The sequence below is a fragment of the Sminthopsis crassicaudata genome, chromosome 3 (genome assembly GCF_048593235.1).
Source record: "Sminthopsis crassicaudata isolate SCR6 chromosome 3, ASM4859323v1, whole genome shotgun sequence".
Taxonomy (NCBI): Eukaryota; Metazoa; Chordata; class Mammalia; order Dasyuromorphia; family Dasyuridae; genus Sminthopsis; species Sminthopsis crassicaudata.
This window is the reverse complement of record NC_133619.1, coordinates 339,665,655-339,686,901: the sequence shown is the minus strand read 5'-3', so window position 1 is coordinate 339,686,901 and position 21,247 is coordinate 339,665,655. Positions and strand designations below refer to the sequence as shown.

At 37.3% G+C, this 21,247-nt stretch overlaps 1 protein-coding gene across 1 annotated transcript in view; it reads left to right on the top strand.

The window, feature by feature from the left end:
• The window catches only part of KY (kyphoscoliosis peptidase), a 100,396-nt gene that overhangs the window by 38,122 nt on the left and 41,027 nt on the right, over window positions 1-21,247 (top strand). Inside the window, exons 6-8 of the mRNA XM_074302115.1 lie at window positions 5,929-6,005; window positions 6,925-7,033; window positions 10,966-11,083. Coding sequence (XP_074158216.1) covers window positions 5,929-6,005; window positions 6,925-7,033; window positions 10,966-11,083 — 304 coding nt within the window. The remainder of the gene's footprint in view (window positions 1-5,928; window positions 6,006-6,924; window positions 7,034-10,965; window positions 11,084-21,247) is intronic.

The window sequence follows — 21,247 nt, the reverse complement described above, 5'->3', positions numbered from 1 at the left end:
GAAATCCTAATGGGTGGAATTTCTTTTTCCATTTTTTGGTCCATATGTGATTTCATGGATAAAAGGAGCACTTCTACCAATATAAATCAGCAACATAAAGCCTTAAGAGAGAGATTTTTAATCTTTTGTGTCATGGAAACTTTGGTAGTTTAATGAAACATAGAATAATATTTTACATGCATAAAATTAACTATATAGATTACAAATGAAACTAATTATATTAATTGTTATCTTAAACAAAAACAAATTTTTGGACCTTGGGTTAAGAACCCTTGCCTTAGAGAATTCCCTGAGATACTTGGAGCTAAGTATTTGCCCTGAATGTCAGAGGTGGGAGGGCTTCCTAACTCTAAGGTCCCTTTGTCAACCACATCATCTGTAACTACAGCATATTTATCATTCACCGCACCATGACTAATATACCTGGTTATCAAACCATGTACAAAGGCAACTAGATGGTTTGGATTTGGAGTAGTTCTATTTTTAAAAATGGATCATTAATCTCACTACTGTCCGTTTCTATCAAAGAGAGAAGTACTTTATCCCAAAGTCCCCATTGCCATGCCTCATTTCTGATATAATCACAGTGATTCCAAAAATGAGTAAGTATCAGAAGATGCACAGGCTTTTTCAGATTTTACAGTGTGTGGAAACTATGTCACCCCTACTCTTACCCTCATTTATGCACTCAGCAAATACTAAGCACCTGTTATATTCACACAGAGCACTGGGGACTTGGGTTCCAGTTCAGGCTCATCTACCATCTATGTGACTATGAATAAATCACTTCATCACTCTAAAACTCAACTCCCTGACTTTTGTAAAATGAGGGGGCTGGCCCAGAGGATCTCTGGCCTCTAACATTCTATGACTTTATGATTGATTCTATCATTCAGTCAGTAGACATTCCATAAATATACGCTGACTGATCTGCCTATAATAGTGTAGGGGCTGACCTACCTGGAAACAGGGAGATGAATGGTATAATCCCTCAATCTCCTGCTCCCTTTCTTCAACCCTCCCACATCCAACCTTCCAAAAGAAATAATAAATCTAGAAAGAAAATGCTTTGTACTCCTATGCAGCCTGGTATCTAGGGACTTCAAATAATCTTCACAAACATTAATTAGATTCTCTCCATGTCTCTATGAAATATGATCATCTTCTCTTCTCCATTTTTGAAATGGATGAACTAAGAGCTAAAAAAAAAGAAGTAAAATCCCTTGTTTACTATGGATGGATAGATAGTGGAGGGAAGAAGAGAGGCCACATCTTTCTGCAACCATGTAATTACTCAGTTGTCCATATGTCTTAAGAACTAGTGATAAAAAAGCTGGTTCCTCACCCTATCCCCTAAAGCACTTGGCTCACTTTTTGAATACTTTTGGAGCAGTAGTCATAGACCCTCAATAATTCCAATTTGTGGCTGTGCAGTTGTGTTTGCCCCACTTTGCAATCTCCAAAGCAAAATGTTGGGGGTAAGAAGGAAGAGAGCAATTAGCCGACTCACTGCTACCTTCTCTCACCATCTTCAAGAGTCTGGAGCATGAGAGTAGTGGAAAGGTTAAAAAAGAGACAGAGAACAACCACCACTACCATTACCTCCTTTTATCTCTACTCTGTGAAGTAGTTTTGGGAGGCAGTCATTTGCCCAAGGTCACAGTTGCTGAGTGATGGAGCCAGGAAAATAGTCTTGTTTTCTAGAATCCCATCCAAATTTTCTCTTCATTAGATTCCTCTGTCTCAGTAGGATTCAAAAATCTGTGAAGGGTATCACGGATCAAAAATTTTCTAAAGTCTGTACTTTGTTCAGGACCCTGTGTCTGGGGCTAGTAATTCTTGAAATGTATGTGAGGTATGAGTCAAAGGGCTATGGAATAGGTAGCCCTGCTCTAGAGCTCAAAGTCACAGCTTTCCATTCCCAGGACTGAGCCCTTCAGAAGAAGCCTTTTGGAGAGTCCTTGGCAATGGCATTCCCAGCACTGGAGTTTTTCTACCTTATCACCAGGTGATCACACAGGATCACACAGTGTCACAATTGACTGCAATAACATCCTCCCCTCTCTCTGTTGTCCATTAAGCTAATCAGGAGTAGCTAAAGATCTTTATTCAATGACAATTCCTAGTGTATTTGCTGATGTTTATGATTTAAGCAAAAAAAAGAACAAAATCTAATATACTTTGTTTTCTCCTATGCCTTCCCAACCTGTCCTCCTGACTTGGCTGGTATCTCTGTTCTCCTGACCACTTTTTGCTGATCACAGCATTAAATGGCATCCTCAAAGAGGCCTTTTCTTTGAAACATAAGGACGAAGCACTTCTGGGGTCAGAGCTCTCTGTCAGTGGCCATTCTAAAATGCTTGGTAGTGATAAATTAAAATGCCCAGGTTCTTCTTAAACATCAAATTATTTTTTTTTCATAGTGGTAAGAAGTTCAGCTTGCAACAATAGAGAATATTTTTGATGCAACAAAAACAGTTCATTTCAATGTAGTAATCATTTATAAAGCACTCTAGTCCCAAAGAGACATCCAATTAAGATCTAAGAGGTATTCATTGCCCTTGTGGAGCTTACCATCAAATAGGAGACATTTTTCAAATCTCTAGTTCACATTAATAATATTCTTCAGTTTATTGCCATCATTTTGCAAACTAGGTAAAGAAATTTTATGGATAACAAGATTTCCATTATTCAAGAGTTCATTATTTAATTGGTCAATTATCTAGGACTCCTTTGACTTATAACCTCCTTGGGCTTCCCACTTTCTGACCTTTTTCTGCATCATTAAGAGTTCAAAGTCACTTCACTATACTCGTATTTAAATGGTTCCATCTCACCCACCTTCCCTCCCTCCATCTATCCAATGAACATTAATTGAGCTCCTGCCATAAGAAACACAGAATAAAAGTTTTAATAGGATGCAAAAGTAACTCTGGGTAAAATTATGAAATAAGGATTTTTTCTCCTGTATCCTACCATATTCTTACCAAAGCTTTGGTCTTCTTTTATACTGTTTCCCTCCAGACCTTTACACAATGATTCTTCACCCACCCAGTTCTAGCCACATGCCAATGTCATGCCCAAAGCCCTGGACCTCTTTTTTTCTCCATCATTAAGGAAACTTTTTTGGTATTTCATTATCTTAAAATTAGTCCAGAAGACCTATCAGTTTGAAAATGTTCTGATAAATTGATTCATGTTGTTGTTATTCAGTTGTTTTCAATCATGGCCAATTCTTCATGACCCATTTCAAGTTTTCTTTGCAAAGATACTGGAGTGGTTTGTCATGTACTTCTCCAGGAAAATAACTCCATGAGATAACTCAGCCAAACAAGGTTAAGTGACTTTCTCAGGATCACACAGTGTCTGAGGTTGGATTTGAATTCAGGAAGATGAGTCTTCCTGATTCCAGGTCCATAACTCTTACCCACTGCACCACCTAGCTGCCCCTAAAATAATTGGTATTGATTCATACTAACATGCTTATAGTTCATTAGCTTAATGAATTACAGAATCAAGAAGCCAGAAGAGACCTCAAAGGCCATCTAGACAAATCTGTATCCACAAAAAGTCTTTGCAAAAAAATTCTTAGAAATGGTTTCTTAGCTTTTACTGGAAGACCTGCAATGATTGGAAACCTCCTACCTTCCAACCTCCTTTGGATAGTATAAATATTTAAGAAATTTTATTTACCGTAAGCCAAAACATGCCTCTGTGATTTCTAACCCTTTCCTCCTAATTCTACATTTTTGGGTCAGAAATAACAAGCACAAGCCCTCTTCCCTAAAAGTCTTCCAAATATTTGAAGACAACTGTTGAAATTTTTTTTTAAATTTTCTCTCTAAGCTAAACATCCACAATTCCTTTAAATGATTGTTTTTTGGCAGTTACCTTACTATCCACGTCATTCTCTTCTGGAAGCCCTCCATATGTGTTAAAATATGATGCCCAGAACAAAAATACAATACTTAAGATATGTCCTGGCTCTATCTAGGTCCAGCTCTCTATCCATTGTGTCACCTAGCAGCCTTAGAGTGAAGTAAAGCAGAGCTATTCTCTATCCCTTATTCAGAACATTATAACTATCTTAAGGCAAACTAGCATAATAGTAACTTTTTTGGCTACTATGTCATACCGTTGAATAATATTGGATATATAGTCTATCATCTCCCACCACCATTGCCCATCTTTTTCACAGGAAGCATTGTCTAGACACACTAAGTCTATCCTAAATTTGTGATTTAGATTTTTTTTACCTAAATATAGAATTTACATTTATCTTTATTAAATTCTTTCTTGTCTTATTCTTAAGAAATGTAGATGTATTTATATGCACATATGCAAATATCACATATACCTATGTATATGTTGCATATATAAATTATGTGGCAGCTAGGTGGGATAGTGGATAAAATATCAGGCTTGATTCATTTTTCTGAGTTCAAATTTGGCCTCAGACACTTCCTAGCTGTGTAACCCTGAACAACTCACTTCACCCTGTTTTCCCTCAACTGTAAAATGAGCTGGAAAAGGAAATGGCAAACCACTCTGGTATCTTTGCCATGAAAACCCCAAATAGAATCATAAACAGCTGGACACAACTGAAATTACTGAATAGCAACAACAAATACATTTATGTCTCAGGAATAAGTGTGTGTTTGTGTTTGTACACAAATTGAATTGTGTGTGTGTGTGTGTGTGTGTGTGTGTGTTGTTCCAGACTTGTGATTTCATTAATATAATAAACTCCATATAGGAAAACTTCCTCTACCAATGTAAATAGCAACAGATCTAAAACTTAATCTTCAAGGATTTACTGAGGCACTGAAAAGGTTAAATGACTTGCCCAGGTATCTATTATCTAGCAGGTATATGCCAGAAAAAGAACTTGGATTCAAGCATTCCTGCTACTAAGGTTTATATTCTTGCCTCCATGCCATCTGTATATTCCCCTCTATAAAATTTCATCTTTCAGTCCCTGAAGAAAAGTCAAAATTTTAATAAGTGACAATGCCAACAATAAGTGATAAGCTAAGAGAATGAATCTGTAAATAGTACCAGGTTTTAAAAAATAATTTGTTGAGAAAAGAGGATGTTTTGGATCAGTAGAAAGTTTCCAAAACATCCCCAAAATTGTGCCTCTTGGGTACCCACATACTTTTTCTATATGTGAGGTTTATCTGTGACCAGGAGTAAGGATGCAGAGCTTGAAATAACTGGATGCTATAAGATAATGAATAATTTGTAGATTTTAGTTAGTGCCTCACCTCATCTCCTTTAACTATGGATAATTGAGAGTTAGTGTATCCTATGTCTCTATAGACATTTATTATAGAGAAACTGAAGGAGACAATCTAAATGATATCCATATTTACAAAAATCCACTTGACTCAGATTGATGTATGTTAATAATAATAAATGTTGTTGATTTTGTTTATCTTATTCAGATTCATATTAGATTCGGAAGGATATTTATCGTAATCCATTCTCTCTTCCTGTCTCTGTCTCTGTCTCTGTTTCTCTCTCTCTCTCTCTCTCTCTCTCTCTCTCTCTCTCTCTCTCTCTCTCTCTCTCTCTCTCACACACACACACACACACACACACACACACACACACACACACACACACATACACACACTATTTTAAGGTGAGGAAACTGAAGTCCAGAGACTTATCCAGTTAAATGACAGAACCAGGAATAATACTCAGTTCTCTTGAGAGAGTATCTCAGAGGAAGGAAGAGAAAAAACATTTTCTAGTAAATAGATACTTTCTTACCTGAAATGTTAAACCTGTCCCAACTAGCCTGTGCTAGGAGTCCACTTTGGGTAGAAGTCCCCTATTTCTCCATTTGTTTGACATAAGCTCACTAGACATTATTATTGTCTAGAACGAACAACACTATTAAGAGTTACCTTCACAATTGAGAAAAGGATCGGTCTAGTCTGAAATCCATGCCCTTAGACCTAAGGCAGTTTGAAAAATTGGATGAGTATGCCTCCAAGGTAAGAGATCCACCATGTGCTGTGCTGGCCTCTGATCCTCAGATAGGAAGATCCTCTCAGGGCATGGGTTAGAATACCATAGGATGGTAGAACTAAAGTCCAGCTTCACAGAGCTCCTCCAGAATACCGAAAACTCACCAAGTGATACAAATTTCTTCAAAGGTGGTCTGTATCCACATTAGCATATGTGGAAAATGCCAACAGTTGCCAGCATCTCTTCCCCTCTATTCTTATGTATCCTTTCTGACTAAAATGAACTCTAATGAGCCTTATTCCAGAAAACATAGAGAGCAGCTAATCTTGGAGCTGGGATGAATTAGTTCATCACTCTTTTTTACTTTTATTGTTCTTTGTGACCACCTTCATCACCTTTAGATTATGGACCCCTCTTGAATGGACTTTCCTGCTACAACCATTCTTAGCTGATTTCCTCTGACCTGATTTCTTGCTGTCTAGGAATTCTGTTATCTATTAAATTATCCTAATGAACTATTTTTCTGCTCCTGGACCCCTGTTGGCCATCACTGATCCCAATTCCAACATTACATTTGCCCCTAACAACAAAACAGCTTGGTTTCGATTGCAAAACTCACAGAAGAATGGGGGAAGAAAAAGTAAGAGGTGCAGTAATTATATTCTGATACCTCAGAAACTCTAGTGGCTAGAAGAATGATGAGAAAAAGAAGAGAGAGGCCACAAACTGAGGGTGAAAGAAGTTCCACAAGAGAGGGTTATGGTCACATCAATGTTGGCCAGTTCAGTTCTTGCCATGAATCATACTTAGCTATTGCCTTGCTCTCTTCTATCCCCCATACCTCAGTCAACATCCAATTTTTTTCCAAACTAACAATATGGGGAAAAGATAGTTCCTCTTATTCCATAATTGCCCTGCTTCTGACCCATTGTGTTCTTCCCAAAGGTGGAGGTCAAGTCTAGTTTGGAAGAACTGGTGAAAGTCTTGCTCCAGGAGGCTCATACAGACCTGGAGAAAGTCAGAGCCATTTGGGTGTGGATATGCCATCACATAGGTAGGTTACACAACATGGGTGTAACAGTCAGCTCTGACTATTGGTAATAATACAATTAATAAAATAATTATAATAATAATAAAAGAACAATAAAATAATTATAACAACCAGCATTCTATAACTCTTTAAGACTTGCCAAGCTCTATATTTGTTACTTTCCCTTGATCTTTTTAATTCTATGAGGTAGGTGCTCTTATTTTGCTAATTTTGCAGATAAGGAAACTGAGGCTGAGGGAGTCAAATACCTTGCCCAGAGATAGATGGGCATTGTTCTTTGCCTAGAATGTGTTTGAAGAGAGATTTGACGGCTGGTCACCTTAAGTCCAAGTCCAGGTCTCTCACCCATTGAACCACTTTGTGGACTTCAATTTACTGCAAAATACACAGAATCTATAGCTCATTATATCTCTTCAGAAGAGATTCAGATTAAAGGAGCTAAATCTCAAATTGGTTCATTTTGTTCCTTATTGGTACCTTTAATAAAGCATTTATATGGAAGAGATTAAATAGACCCCACCCCTTGGGCACCTATTCTTGGGCAATCTTCCCCAATGGTGGGGGATTGAGACATCATGGAAGATTTGATTTGTAATTCTTAAGCTGAAGTTGCAAGTCACATCATTAGACCCTTTTTTATATGAGCTCTGTTCTATCTCCAGAGCATCACGGGAACCAATCATAGACATTCAGGGAAGACAAGCCGATGGGCTGTGATTTGTTTTATATGTGTGTGTTTATTGTTTACACATATATAACACATATACACATATGAATAAATAAATACCCAGTACCTGTCAGGGATTTCTCTGCAACTTAGATAGTAAAAAAAATATATTTTTTAAAATAGCTGTTGTTTGTTGTCATTTGTCATTTGTCAAACATAGTTTACAACTATTCTTTCATTTGAGGCTCACAAAAACCCATGAGGGAAGCTTTAAGAATACTCATCTCTGAGATGAGATTAAGTGTTTTGCCCATAATCAGTCAGTTAATTGGTGGTCAGAGGTGGGATATGAATCCAAGTTTTCCTTATTCTAGGCCCAGCCCTCTTTCCTTTCTATTTGACCCTAGGCAAGTCATTTAACCCTTGTTTGGGCCAGTTTACTTATCTGTAAAATGAAGATAATAATAGCACCTACTCTCAGGATTGTTGCCAGGATCAAATGAGATAATAATTGTAAAGCACTTAGCACTGACACATAGTAGGAGTTATATAAATGTTAGCCTCTGCTCTTACCACAGTTCCTCCCATGCAAATGCACAGATATACACCTATCTGACTTCGCACATCTTCTGCCTGTGTGATCCTGGGAAAGTCACTTTATCTTGCTTGCCTTGGTTTTCTCATCTATAAAATGAGCTGGAAAAGAAAATGGCAAACCATTAGACTATCTTTGCCAAGAAAACTTTAAATGGAGTCTAAAAGAATGAGACACAATTGAAAATAACTGAAGGACTAATATGTACATATAGAGATATAGGGACTGGTTCTGAGATTACTTTGGTATAGGAAACTCCCAAATGAGAAAATACCAAAATGTCAGGGACTTCTCTGCAACACAGAGTCTTAAAGGATTGGATTTGTCTGAAGTGGCAAAGGCAGCTAAATAGCCTAATGGTTAGTGTACCAGTCTTGGAGTTAGGAGACCTGTATTCAACTTTGTTCTCAGACATTTACTAGTCATTGTATGACTCTGGGGAAGTAAGTCATTTGCTCTCAGTCTGCCTCAGTTACATCAACTATAAAATGGGGATTATAACAGCATCTACCATCTCAGATTATCATAAGGATCAAATGAGGTCATATTTGTAAAGTGCTTACACATTATGTGGCTCATAGTAAGTGCTTAATAAATACTTTTCCTCTTATTCCATTATGTTTCAAATCAGGACTTAAACTCCATTCTTTCTACCTCTAAAACCAGCTCTCTCTCTCTCTCTCTCTCTCTCTCTCTCTCTCTCTCTCTCTCTCTCCCTCCTATGCTATGTGTCTCCTACACACACACACATATATACACATGTATGTGAACAAATGCTCATTTACTCAGTGATACATAATCATATACATTCAAACACATTTAAACATGTTCTCATATAGATATACTAATACACATGGATTTACACTCACATATGCCTACATTCACAGCCAGAGATATACTTAAACACATTTATACTCTTACATATACATAAATATGTACATTCATGTGCACACAAGCCCTCATCCACAGGTACATTTATATATGTGTATGTGTGTGCACATATATGTGTACATGTATAGACACATGCCTAAACATATACAGATACATACATGTTTGCATTCAAACATGCATGCATATAAATTTATACTTATTCATGTTCTTATGTATATATTACACCTGTCACAGCAGACCTACTTCCCAGTAATTCCTTCTACACATCAATTAATTACAGTGTCTCCTGAAGGATGGACTTTGCCTTCATGATGAAAGTGTCACTTTTAAAAACAGATCACCAGGACCTCTGGTCTTGGCACAAGACCAGTGCTATAAGCCATTCATCCGATAAAAGCATTTCCTGGCCCACTCATGTTCCAATGAGGCCCTGATCACTGAGATATTCCATTCAGGAGCAGATTTCTCTCTCCATTTGGAATTTATGAGGATTCAACTATTCAACTGCCCTCATGGCAGCGAGCGTAGAATGGTAGAAATCAATCTCTCGTTCTGGCGGTTAATGACAGAGCAGCAACACTTTGGTCCCCAGGCTTAAGCTTTCATAGCTTGATTTGCATTGCCTGGGAGTCTCTTTCCTTTCTCTGACATGCTCTCAGAAACCCTCAGCTGAAGTCAGTGGGCACAGACCTCAGGAACCAAGGATAGTTCCTGTATGCAATGCCACCCATCCAGCCTAGAAAGCCCTCCCCCCCCCCCTTTTTTTTAGTCTAATAAATAGATATGTGAGTCTCATTACAAACTTTATCATCCAAGTAGGCCTGGCCTCTTGATAACTGTTCATAGGAACTGATTTTCTGTGTTGTTGTCAATGTTTAGTCAATTCAATCACGTCTGACTCTTTGTGACCCCATTTGGGTTTTCTTGGCAAAGATATTAGAGTGGTTTGCCATTTCCTTCTCCAGATCATTTTTTTAGATAAGGAAATTGATGCAAACAGGTTAAGTGACTTGCAGAGGGTCATACTAAGTGTCTGAGGCCACATTTGAACTTAGATCTTCCTGACTCCAGGCCCAGAAATCTATCAACAGCATCCTCTAGTTGCTCCTAGATGACCAGTTTCAAATTTTATATGCTTTGGGAGAGCAAGCAGATATAACAAATCTACAGTTTCTTAATTCTATTTTAATCTCCTTCCCCCTCCAAACTTTTAACAAAAGTACTCATAAAAAGACTGTCCCAAATTGCCTTTACCTCTTTTACATCTGCCTTCATTCTGGTGAATGTGCTAATCAGTCTAGTGGCCTCCCAGATCCAAGTTCCCGTGGAAACCAATCCAAATAGAAACAGAAAGAAAAGGAGTTTATGAAATATATTTTAGGTCCAGTACCCCACTTTCACTTTTTAATACAAAACTATTTATGAGCCAGTACTATTCATGATAATGATGAGGAGGAGAGATCTTATGAATAGAGAGTCAGCATGACCTGTATTTAAGTCCCGCTCCAGTTACAAACTGTCCTACAAGCATGTCACTCACAGCTCTCAGTGCACCAGCTATCCCTCTAAGATTATAAATTGCCTAGTAAATGATAATCTACATTGAAAGAGGGGGGCTTTCATTAGGAGTTACCTATGCTAAAGAAATCATACATTTGAGACCCAACAGATTATCAGATTGTCTGATAAAAACACTGTTTTCCTTCTGTTCTGCCATTTTCCTTTTTGGGGAGGAACCTGCCTTCCATCCTCTTAGCTTTCTTCCCATCTTTGTCCTACCAGAGTATGATATTGTGGCTGCCCAGGAAAAGGACCGCCGGTCCTACAAACCCACTGACATTCTGCAGAGCCAGAAGAGTAACTGTGATGGATACGCCGAGCTCTTTGAGAAAATGTGCAGGTAAGTGAAAAGCGAAGCAAAGCCCAGGTCCCAGGAGAGGCTTCTGGAAGCTACTAACCCTATCCTCAGCTGCCTCTTGTAAATCATTGTCTGCATTGGTGCCAGGCTTGAAACTTTAGTTTGCAAACTCGGCTTTGGAATCTGAACGAGTCCTGAAAAGGTCAATTTCTCTCTCTTTCTCTCTCTCTCTTTCTCTCTTTTTTTTTTCCACCAGCATAATTTACTTTGTGCCATCTGCTGAGCTTCACATTGCATTAACATAATGGCAGATGAATACACAGAGATAATTTGGTTATAAAAGGCTTTTTTTCCCCCTCCTTCTCTGGGCCTCTATGGAGCTGAAGGTTAAAAGAATGGCAGGTCTGGGAATGAGAGAGCTGGTATCTGCAGACAGCCAAGGCCTAGTATGAAAAGCTGTCCTCAGTTCTGGCCCAGTGGCCCTCCTGGGGAAACAAAAGGTCTCCTACCTGGAAAGCTTTGGCAGTGGGGAAAGGTGAATAATTTAGAAATGGAGCTCTCTTCAAAGCCTCTTTGGTTTTGTTTTTAAAAGCCCTGGAAAGAGCCCTCTGCACCTTTGCCTGGAGTACAAACAAGGAAGGGGAAATGAATGAGGTGTCATATACCTCACCCCCCCTCCCCATGAGGTTGATTCAACCTGGTTAAAGTGAGCAAGAATCCATGCTTAGAATGATAAATCTTGGTACTTTGTTTATAATATTGGTTTGAAAGAAAACCATTTCTAGCTGATGTGATCTAAATAAATCTAAATGATTTAAATAAGTGGTTTCTTAGTAAGAAAAACTGGACCCCGACTATTGCCACTATTGCTATTGCTGCAGTCTTTGGCAGGTCATTACCCTTAATTAAACCTCATTTACTTCATCTGTAGGATGTGAATGTTAACCTTCTATGGCCCTCCCAATCCCCCCCAAACCTCTCTCTATAATTTTGTTGTTGTTGAATTAATTTAGTTGTATTGGACTGTGACCCCATTTGGCCTTTTCTTGGTAAAGACACTGGCATGGTTTACCATTTCCTTTTCTAACTCATTTTACAGAGAAAGAAACTGAGACAATCAAGATTAAGTGACTTGTCCAGGGTCACACAGCTAGTAAATGTCTCAAGTTGGATTTGAACTCAGGAAGATGAGCCTTCCTGACTCTAGGTCCATCACCCTATCCACTTCTTTACCTAACTCTTTTTCTATATCAAAGTACCTTTAAAAGTTTATTATGAACTGCCTATTCTGGATCTATTCAATGACTCCCAAATATACCTAGCATATTCCTGACTCTTGCTTGCCATTGTCTGTCTCCTTCTTCCCTCCTTTACTGACTATATTTCTACCTATAATTCAAGCTCCAATCTAGTCCCATCTCCTCCATGAAGACTCCCATATAAAACTCTCCATACCACACTGATCTTTCTTGCCTGTGAAATTACAAAGATTGTAATTCCTTTTCCACTTATTTGTCACTCATTACTATCCTGGGTGGCTAGGTGGTACAGCGGATTGAGCACCAAGTCTGGAGTCAGAAAGACTCCTTTTCCTGAATTCAAATCCAACCTCAGGCATTTATTAGCTCTGTGACACTGAGCAAATGACTTTACCCTGTTTGCCCCAGTTTCCTTATCTGTATGAGCTGAAGAAGGAAATGGCAAACCACTTCAATATTTGCTAAAGAAACCCTAAATGGTGTCATAGAGAATTGAAAATGACTGAACAACTCACTATCTTGTGTTGTTATTTGATTGAGTTTATTAGCCTTAGCTCTTCATCTGGACTAGAAGCTTGAGGGTTTCTACCCTTCACAATATGTAGAAGTAGGTAACATGTAGTAGCCACAAATATTATTTGATGAGGGATTTTGAATATTGCAGTATATTTCTGTTTATCCTCTCTACAGCCATGTCATCTTATTTGATCAAATAGTATGTACTGATCTGTATTTAGGATTCCTCAGCCTGTGTTGTATTACAGTGTATCACAACTGTGACTTTTCATTGCAGCTTGCTTATTTGAAAACACTGTTTTAATAAACAGTCTTAGAAGATAACCCTCCTTATCTAATATTGACTTTCTACCTTTCCATCCTAGATTATATCCTAGATTCTAGATATATTTGTTCTGTCTACTTAGGCCTTTTCTGTAAGATTGCATAAAAGCCAATAGAGATTAAATGCTTATCTTCCTAGTACTTTCATCTGCTGTTGATTACCCTTCACCAGCTAATAAAAAGGTGAATTTTTATCTTGGACTTTTTGACATATGTATTTAAAAAATGCTTCTGTTTGCCTTTAAGGTTCTAAGAAGATATACTTTGGAGCAGGGGACTTTATATTTCCTAATTATATCTTTATAAACCTTTTTGACACATATATTGAAAGAATGCTTCTGGTTGTCTTTTAAGATGCTAGAATGGACTTCTGTAAGGACTTGGGGAGGACTTTAGAAATATACATACACATATACACATAGAGATACATATGCACAAATCATGTGCATACATATAGCCATGTGTATGTGTGTGTGTGTATATAAATCTCATATGATTTCTTAGAACTCATGAATAGCAGCCTTTAAGAATTTATGGAAAGGACCTCAGAGGTCTTGAGACAAGCTCCTACCTAGTGCCCAGCTACCTTAGCAATTACATCAAGACTAATTTATTCAACATCTGTTTGAACACCCTTCTCCCTCCCCAAAGATGGGGCACTTGCTAGTTCCCAAGGCATATGAGTCTATTGTTCAACAGTTTAATTGACTCAAAAGTTCTTCTCTATGTCCAGCCAAAATCCTATTCCCTACAATAGGCATCCTTCTCCTAATTCTATTCTGCAGAACCACACAGAACATGTATGATCTAACATCCACGTGAGAGCCCCTCACATATCTGAAGACTAAGGGTGGCAATATTCCAGTTTCCCACCCCCAAATTTTCTCTTCTCCAAACTAATTTCCACATTTTAGAGGACTCCAATTTGAACCTCAAACATTCTTTATATGGCTTTCTTAATCAACCTGGCTTTTTAAATTACCTTGCATATTCTTATTGGGAATTTGGTTACATTTTGCTTAATAATTCTTTAGGGCTCAAAAAATAGATAACTATCCCAAAGGAATGGATGATTTTAACTTTCTTGCCTCTACTTGACCAACTATAGTAGCTTCCTATTGTCTCTACAATCAAATATAAATCCCTCTCTTTAGCTTTTAAAGCCCCATCTCATCTTTCTAGCCTCACTGTATATTATTCCCCCTCCTGCTCTCTGTGATCCAGCCAATCGGGTTTTCACCCTGCCCCTTGTACAGAGAACTCCATTTCCCTGAACCTATGGCTATATGCTAGTTACCCCCAATGCCTTGAACATGTCCTATTCTGGCTTCTTCCTCAACGTTTCTCTTTTCCTTTAAGATGCAGCTCAAGAACCATTTTCTACTTAAAATCTGTTTTAATTCTAGGAATTGTTAATGTCCTCTTTCATTTAACTTTTTTGTACATATTTATATTAATTAATTAATTAATTAACTTTGGGGGTGAGAAGCTAGACTATTGCCACCATATATATGTGGTATATGTTTTATATGTACTTAAATCCCCCATTAAAGTATAGAAATGGAGGGTTCATTCTTTGTATTTGTATCCACCTGTTAGAGAGTAAATGCTTAATAAATACTTGTTTGTTTATTGTTTAATTGATTGATTTCCTGGCCCAAAGGTTTGACAATGGAGCAATTTTTTATCAATTTTGTTGTTGTTGTTTGTCCTTTGTTCTCGAAGAGGACCATGACATCAGGGAGGTGATGGTACAACATGTAAATGAATGAGGAAGGGCTGTGCAAGGTCCCCTACCTCACTTTCCCCTCCAGAGCTATCTGGGTTCAATGGCAAGAGACAGATCAGGACAATTGGAAATGTCTAGATGCAGTGGAAGACCTTGGCCTTTTTAAACTAAGCTCTTTCCCAGATTGCAGTTTGAAGAGGTAACATATTATTCAGTGATTAAGGTTAGGTAAAGAAATTAAACAGAGAATGGCCCTTTTACCTAGTCAAAAGAAAAAAATATCAATCTGGGAAGGGAACACTTGTAATGTTCTCGTTGGGTTTTCTGGAGTCTTGGAGCAGCCTTCTTTTCAGTAGATTAATCACCACAAGAATTGCCAGGTATTAAAATCTGAAAGTCTTTATTGTCTCCTTCAAAGTCTTGTCTCCTTGCCTGGCCCTGAGTCAGCTTTCTGGAGAGCCTTTAAGTATGGCCTTGGTCTTAGTGGGGGAAGTGAAGGAGACCAGCCACCAGGAGCCTGACCAAAGATGGAATGAATCTTTCTCCTTGGCTCTCAGAGTTTGAGCTCCAGCCTCCAGTCCTCTATCTTCTCTGGCTCTCAGTGAATCTGGTTCTGTATCCCCGATTATATGTTCTCTTACAATTACATCATCATAGGTGTGAATCTTGTAGAACTATATTAAGTACTAAGTACATGTACGACACTAGAGAACTATTAAGCACCATGCTAAACAACCATTGTCTCTATCAATTCCACTGAATTAGCATCTTGTATGAATCCTTGTTTCAAGTTCAGAATTCTGGCCTATAACAAACAATCTCAGGGTTTCTGGCCAAAACAGCCACAATTGGTATTTACATTCACTCTAAGGCCATCGGGACAAGACCAAGTGGGCAATAAGTTGTTCAAAGGAAGGAAAGGGAAAGAGGAAGAAATATTTAATATAGCAACTACTGTGTTCCAGGCACTGTGCTAAGTGCTTTTTACAAATACTATCTAGTCATAAAATATTCTATTATTTTTCATCTTTTAAAATTAAGTTTTCTGCTTAGTAGTTACAATATATATAATACAATACAATAAATCATAGGTTCAGAGCTGGAAGGATAGATCTCACAGACCATTGAATCCAAACCTTTGTCTGACTATTGAGAAAACAGATGTAAGTCAAAGTCACACAGGTAGTAAGGGACAGAAAAAGAAAGTGAATTCAGGTCCATCTGACTCCAGAACATCGAATACTCTTTCCACCACCACACCCACAGAAAATTATAAGCATTATCCTTGCTTGTCTTAAGGTCAGAACATAGTTTCCAGGCTCCCTCCTTTGTTCCATAGCTCAATACTCTTGCCCTTTTCTCTCCATATTTATGTATCACCTTCTTCATTCCTTTTTTTACTTTAAAATAACTGCCAGAGGTTTGGCAAATTCATTAGCTAATCCCTTAATAACCTGAGATACATACATAATCCTGATCAACTGATTTATCTCCCCTCAACTGCCAAAGTAGCCTTTTAGCAGGAGTTGTATTTACAAGGCCATCATTACTTCTTAATGGTCCTACCTGCATTTTCTCATTAAAAGCAGACTTAATGAAGCACTTCAGTGGAGAATTCAGATATTCCAGCAGCATCATTCATTTCCTCATCTTTCTTTTCAAATAATAAATGTGTTTTCTGTTAGTTCTTTTGTCTTAAACTGCTGGACCAAATTTGTTCATATTCTCAGCTGTCAAGTTTTAATTCCTTCCATTTTGCCTTTGTTGCTCACAGTCGTAATTGATTCTGTCTGTCTAGTTCCCTGTCTAGAGCCTCACTTAATTCCCTCCAGTCTCCTGTCGTTTTGATTCAGTTTTCACAGCATTCTCTTCACCTCTTAATGTTTCTCTAGCTCCATGAGCTATGGAGATTTTCCAACATAACTTTCCATAAATCCATGATGTTTATTGCTAATAGACCAAGTTCTATGTGCTTTCTGGGAGTTCTTGTTATCACAGATCAGATTCTGGTCCCATTATTCCAGGAGCCTAAAGCTGTTTACATGGCTAATATTATAAACAGCCACAATATTAAGGAGCTAGGATTTCTTCATTGTGGTTCTTCCTTCCACTTGTACCAAGCACTGTTCTATCTCACTTTTAGGAGACAATTATTATAAGCTAACAATGGGATAAAAAGATCACCTGGTAGCCAGTCCTGTGGGGATAACCTTTTCCAAACTGAGCCAGACCAAAATCAAGTCCATTTCCAGTGGGTAATATGTATGTTTAAAACCTTTCCAGCTTCAGAGTTTGTGCTGGAACACTTTTATGCAAGAATGACTTTTGTGGAGGACTATTTCCTTAGTGGATAAAGCACTGGGTCTGGAATCAGGAAGACCTGATTTCAAAATCTGGCCTAGAATACTTACATAATGTGTGAGCCAGGGTAAATCACTTAATTCTATATGCCTCAGTTTCCCCATCTGTAAAATGAGCTTTAGAAGGAAATGGCAATCCACTGTAGTGTCTTTGCCAAGAAAACTTCAAGTAGGGACCCAAAAAGTTGACTATTATTGAACAACAAATATTCCTCGGGGGAGGAATAGGGGAGCTCCTCAACTTTCATTGGTATGGAAAGCTTCTAGAAAGACAGTCCTATTTACTACTGCAGGTAACTATCTTTGTAATAATTTGTAGTCTTAGAATGGGACTCTTAACTCAGGACCCACATCCCTCTAATAGGTCTATGCATAGATTTCAGTAAAGTTCATATACTTGGATATTTTTTTTAAACCTGCATTTTTTTTTCATAAATCTCTAACTGAAATTTAGCATTTCCTTCAACTGTTTAAAAACATTGTTCTGACAAAGGGACCAAAGGCTCCATCAGAGGGGTTTGTGACCTAAAAAAAGATTAAGAATCTCTACATTTGAAAGGTTCCCAGGACTACACAGTCAGTATGTGTCAGATGTGGGACTTGAATCTAGTGTTCCTAACATCAAGACCAGATCTCTATCTATTATCCTGTGTGATGTAGTAGTTGTAGTCATAGTCATAGTAATAGTAGTAGTAGTAGTGGTGGTAGTGGTTGTAATAATAGTAGTAGTAGTAACAGTAGCAGTAGTCATAGTAATAGTAGTAGTAGTGGTTGTAATGATAGTAGTAGTAGTGGTTGTAATGATAATAGTAGTAGTAATAGTAGTAGTTGTTGTAGTAATAGTAGTTGTCGTAGTAGTAGTGGTTGTAATGATAGTAGTAGTAGTCATAGTAATAGCAGTAGTAGTAATGGTAGTTGTAATGATAGTAGTGTAGTAATAGTAGTAGTAGTAGTGGTTGTAATGACAGTAGTAGTGGTGTGGTAGTAGTAATAGTTTTAGTAGTAGTAGTCATAGTAATAGTAGTAGTTGTAGTGGTTATAGTAATTGTAGTAGTAGTAGTGGTTGTAGTAATAGTAGTAGTAGTAATGGTTGTAGTAATAGGAGTAGTAGTCATCATCATTGTAGTAGTAGTATTGGTTGTAGTAATAGTAGTAGTAGTAGTCATAGTAATAGTAATAGTAGGAGTAATAATAGTTGTAGTGGTGGTTGTAGTAATAGTAGTAGTAGTCACAGTCATAGTAGTAGTAGTAGTAATAGTAACAGTAGTAGTATTAGTAATAATAGTAATAGTAGTAGTGGTGGTGGTGGTGGTGGTGGTGGCAATGGTAGTTGTAGTAGTCATCATTGTAATCATAGTAATAGTAGTAGTAGTAGTAGGGGTTGTAGTAATAGTAGTAGTAGTCACAGTCATAGTAGTAGTAGTAGTAATAGTAGTATGTAGCAGTAATAAAAAATAATAGTAGTAGTAGTAGTAACAGTGGTGGCAATGGTAGTAGTTATAATAATAGTAGTAATTGTGGCGAATCATCATCATTTAAATTCAATAAGCATTTATTAAGGATCTATTCTGTAACCAGGCAACATCCTAAGTATTGAGAGAATGCAAAGACAAAAATGAAACCATTTCCACACTTAAGGAGCATATACTCTGGTAAAAAAGGACAAGTAAATACATTCAGGCTAAATTAGGGGACATGGGGAAGAATGAGCCAGAGGAGGATTAAGAAAGACCACATCTCAGGACAGGATACTTGAGCTCAACCCTGTAAGGGAGGTAGAGATTCCAAGAAGTACAAATGAAAAAGGAAGACATTCCAGGAATTGGGGGACAACCTGTTCAAAGGCACAAAATGGGAATATAGAATGATGTAAAAAAAAAAAAAAAAAAAAAAGCAGTGGGTAGGGCAATTTGACTGAAATATAGAAGCAAAAAGAGAAAATAATGTGAAATAATTCTTTAAAAAATAAGCTGGAGCCATATTATGAAATATCAAACAGAAGAGTTTGTAAAGTCATGTAAAGTGGAAAGAATGACTGATGGGGAGTCAGAAAACCTGAGCGCCATCCCCATTTGCTATCTGTGTTTCCTTAAGCCAACTACAAAACCTCTCCTGACCTTAGTTTCTTCATCTACAAAATGTGGAATTAAACTAGATGGCCTCCAAGGTTACCTCCAGCTCTATAGTTATTTTTTTTAAATCTTCTTTATCTTTAAGTTAATTTGTAGCCATTATAGCCTCAGGAATGGGAGAATGTCATAGTCATACCTCTCTTTAACAATAATGCCCATAACTTCAATAGACACCTTGGTTTTAAAGGCACTGAATTTGAATTTTAATTCTTTCCTTCTGAGATGATTCAAAATTAATGGCAAGATTCCAATCCTAAAATCTTATTGTCAACCAACAACATCTATAAAAGGGGATCTCCAATTATCACTATTCCCAACAAGGTGATTACAATGACATCAGTCCAATTTAGCTTTTGCTTTACCATAACCACTAATCAATTTGATGTTTTAACTTGCTTAGTAAAGATTTTAACTTCTTACCATCACAGTGGCAATGACCACTACATTATTTAGGCAAAAGCTCCATAAGGACAGGGACAGTCTGTGGGCTTTATTGCCTCACTCAGGTGCTTAGTCATTACTCTGCTCAGTAAATACTTGATGACAAGCAGTACAGAATTATAGCTACACTCATAAACAGATTTTTTTCTAAGACTAACACTCATATAATATCTTCATCTAAAAAATGGAAATTCAATTCAAGTCAACAATTATTAAATTCCTGCTATGTGTAAGTCACTGAGGATATAAAGATGATTTAAAACATAGCTTTTGCTCTCAGGAAGCTTATAATTTTTAGAAGATGGAGTTAATCCATGCTCACAAGTAACTATAATATAGGCAGAATACAAAAGAGAGTTTGAAGAGGGAGAAGTCATTTTCAGTTGGAACGATAGAAAGAAGAGGTTAGATACTTCATAGATAAAGAGGGGTTTAGAGAAGCTTTCATAGGTTAGTCAGCCCAGTCCTTCAAAGAAGACAAGGGAAGGGGAATCGGAGAGGGTGAAAGACAAAAAGTTAGGAAAATAGGAGAGGATGGAATAAAAATTCCAGATAGTTAGTAGGCCAATTTGGCTGCAATACAGCCAAAGGGGAAGAGATTGAAAAAAGGTAGAATGGAAATGTTAGCAGAACAAGAAATCCATATTTTATTTATCTGGCAAAAAGGAACCATTGATTTTTTTTAATCAAAAAGTAACACAATCAGAATATTGCTTTAAGATTACTCGATTCGATTCAATTCAACAATTAAATTAACTGGCCACTATTTGTCAGACACTATGCTTAGTACTGGGGATACAAAGACTAATATGAAGTAGTTCCTCCCCTTGGGGTGTTTACATTCTCCAGAAGGTATTTTTCACATATACAGAGAAGTAAATATAAGAAAACTTGAGGAACAAGAGAACTCCTCCCTTCTCTGCTGATTTATTTAATGGACTTCTTCCCAGTAAGATAGAAAGATGAAAGAAAATGAAAGAAAAATTCATAGAGGCAAAAATGCCTAGTCTGAACCTTGAAAGAAGATGAAGAATTGAGTAAATTCAAAATCCATCAGGGAGAGAGGAGTGGAAAAATTGTAAAAAAAAAAAAAAAAAAATTCACTGAGGCAAGCGATAAAGTATTAAGTTTGGTGAATTAATATAGTATAGTTTGCCTGGAATGTAGTGTGTATAAAAGGAAGTAATGTAAAATATAGCTTAGTTCCAATTAATATGAATAATGAATATTGTGAAGTGGCCACATTATTCACATTTTCATTGCATAATTTCATTGGGCTGGAACCATTTACCATATTTTAAGATAATTATACTTCAAATAACACTACCAATAGTATTCTCACTAATTGGAACTTAGTTGGCTACAGAAGCTGGCTGGAATCAGATTTTAGAGGGATTTTCCTAACTGTATGACCCTAGGCAAGTCATAAAACTTTTCCTCATTTT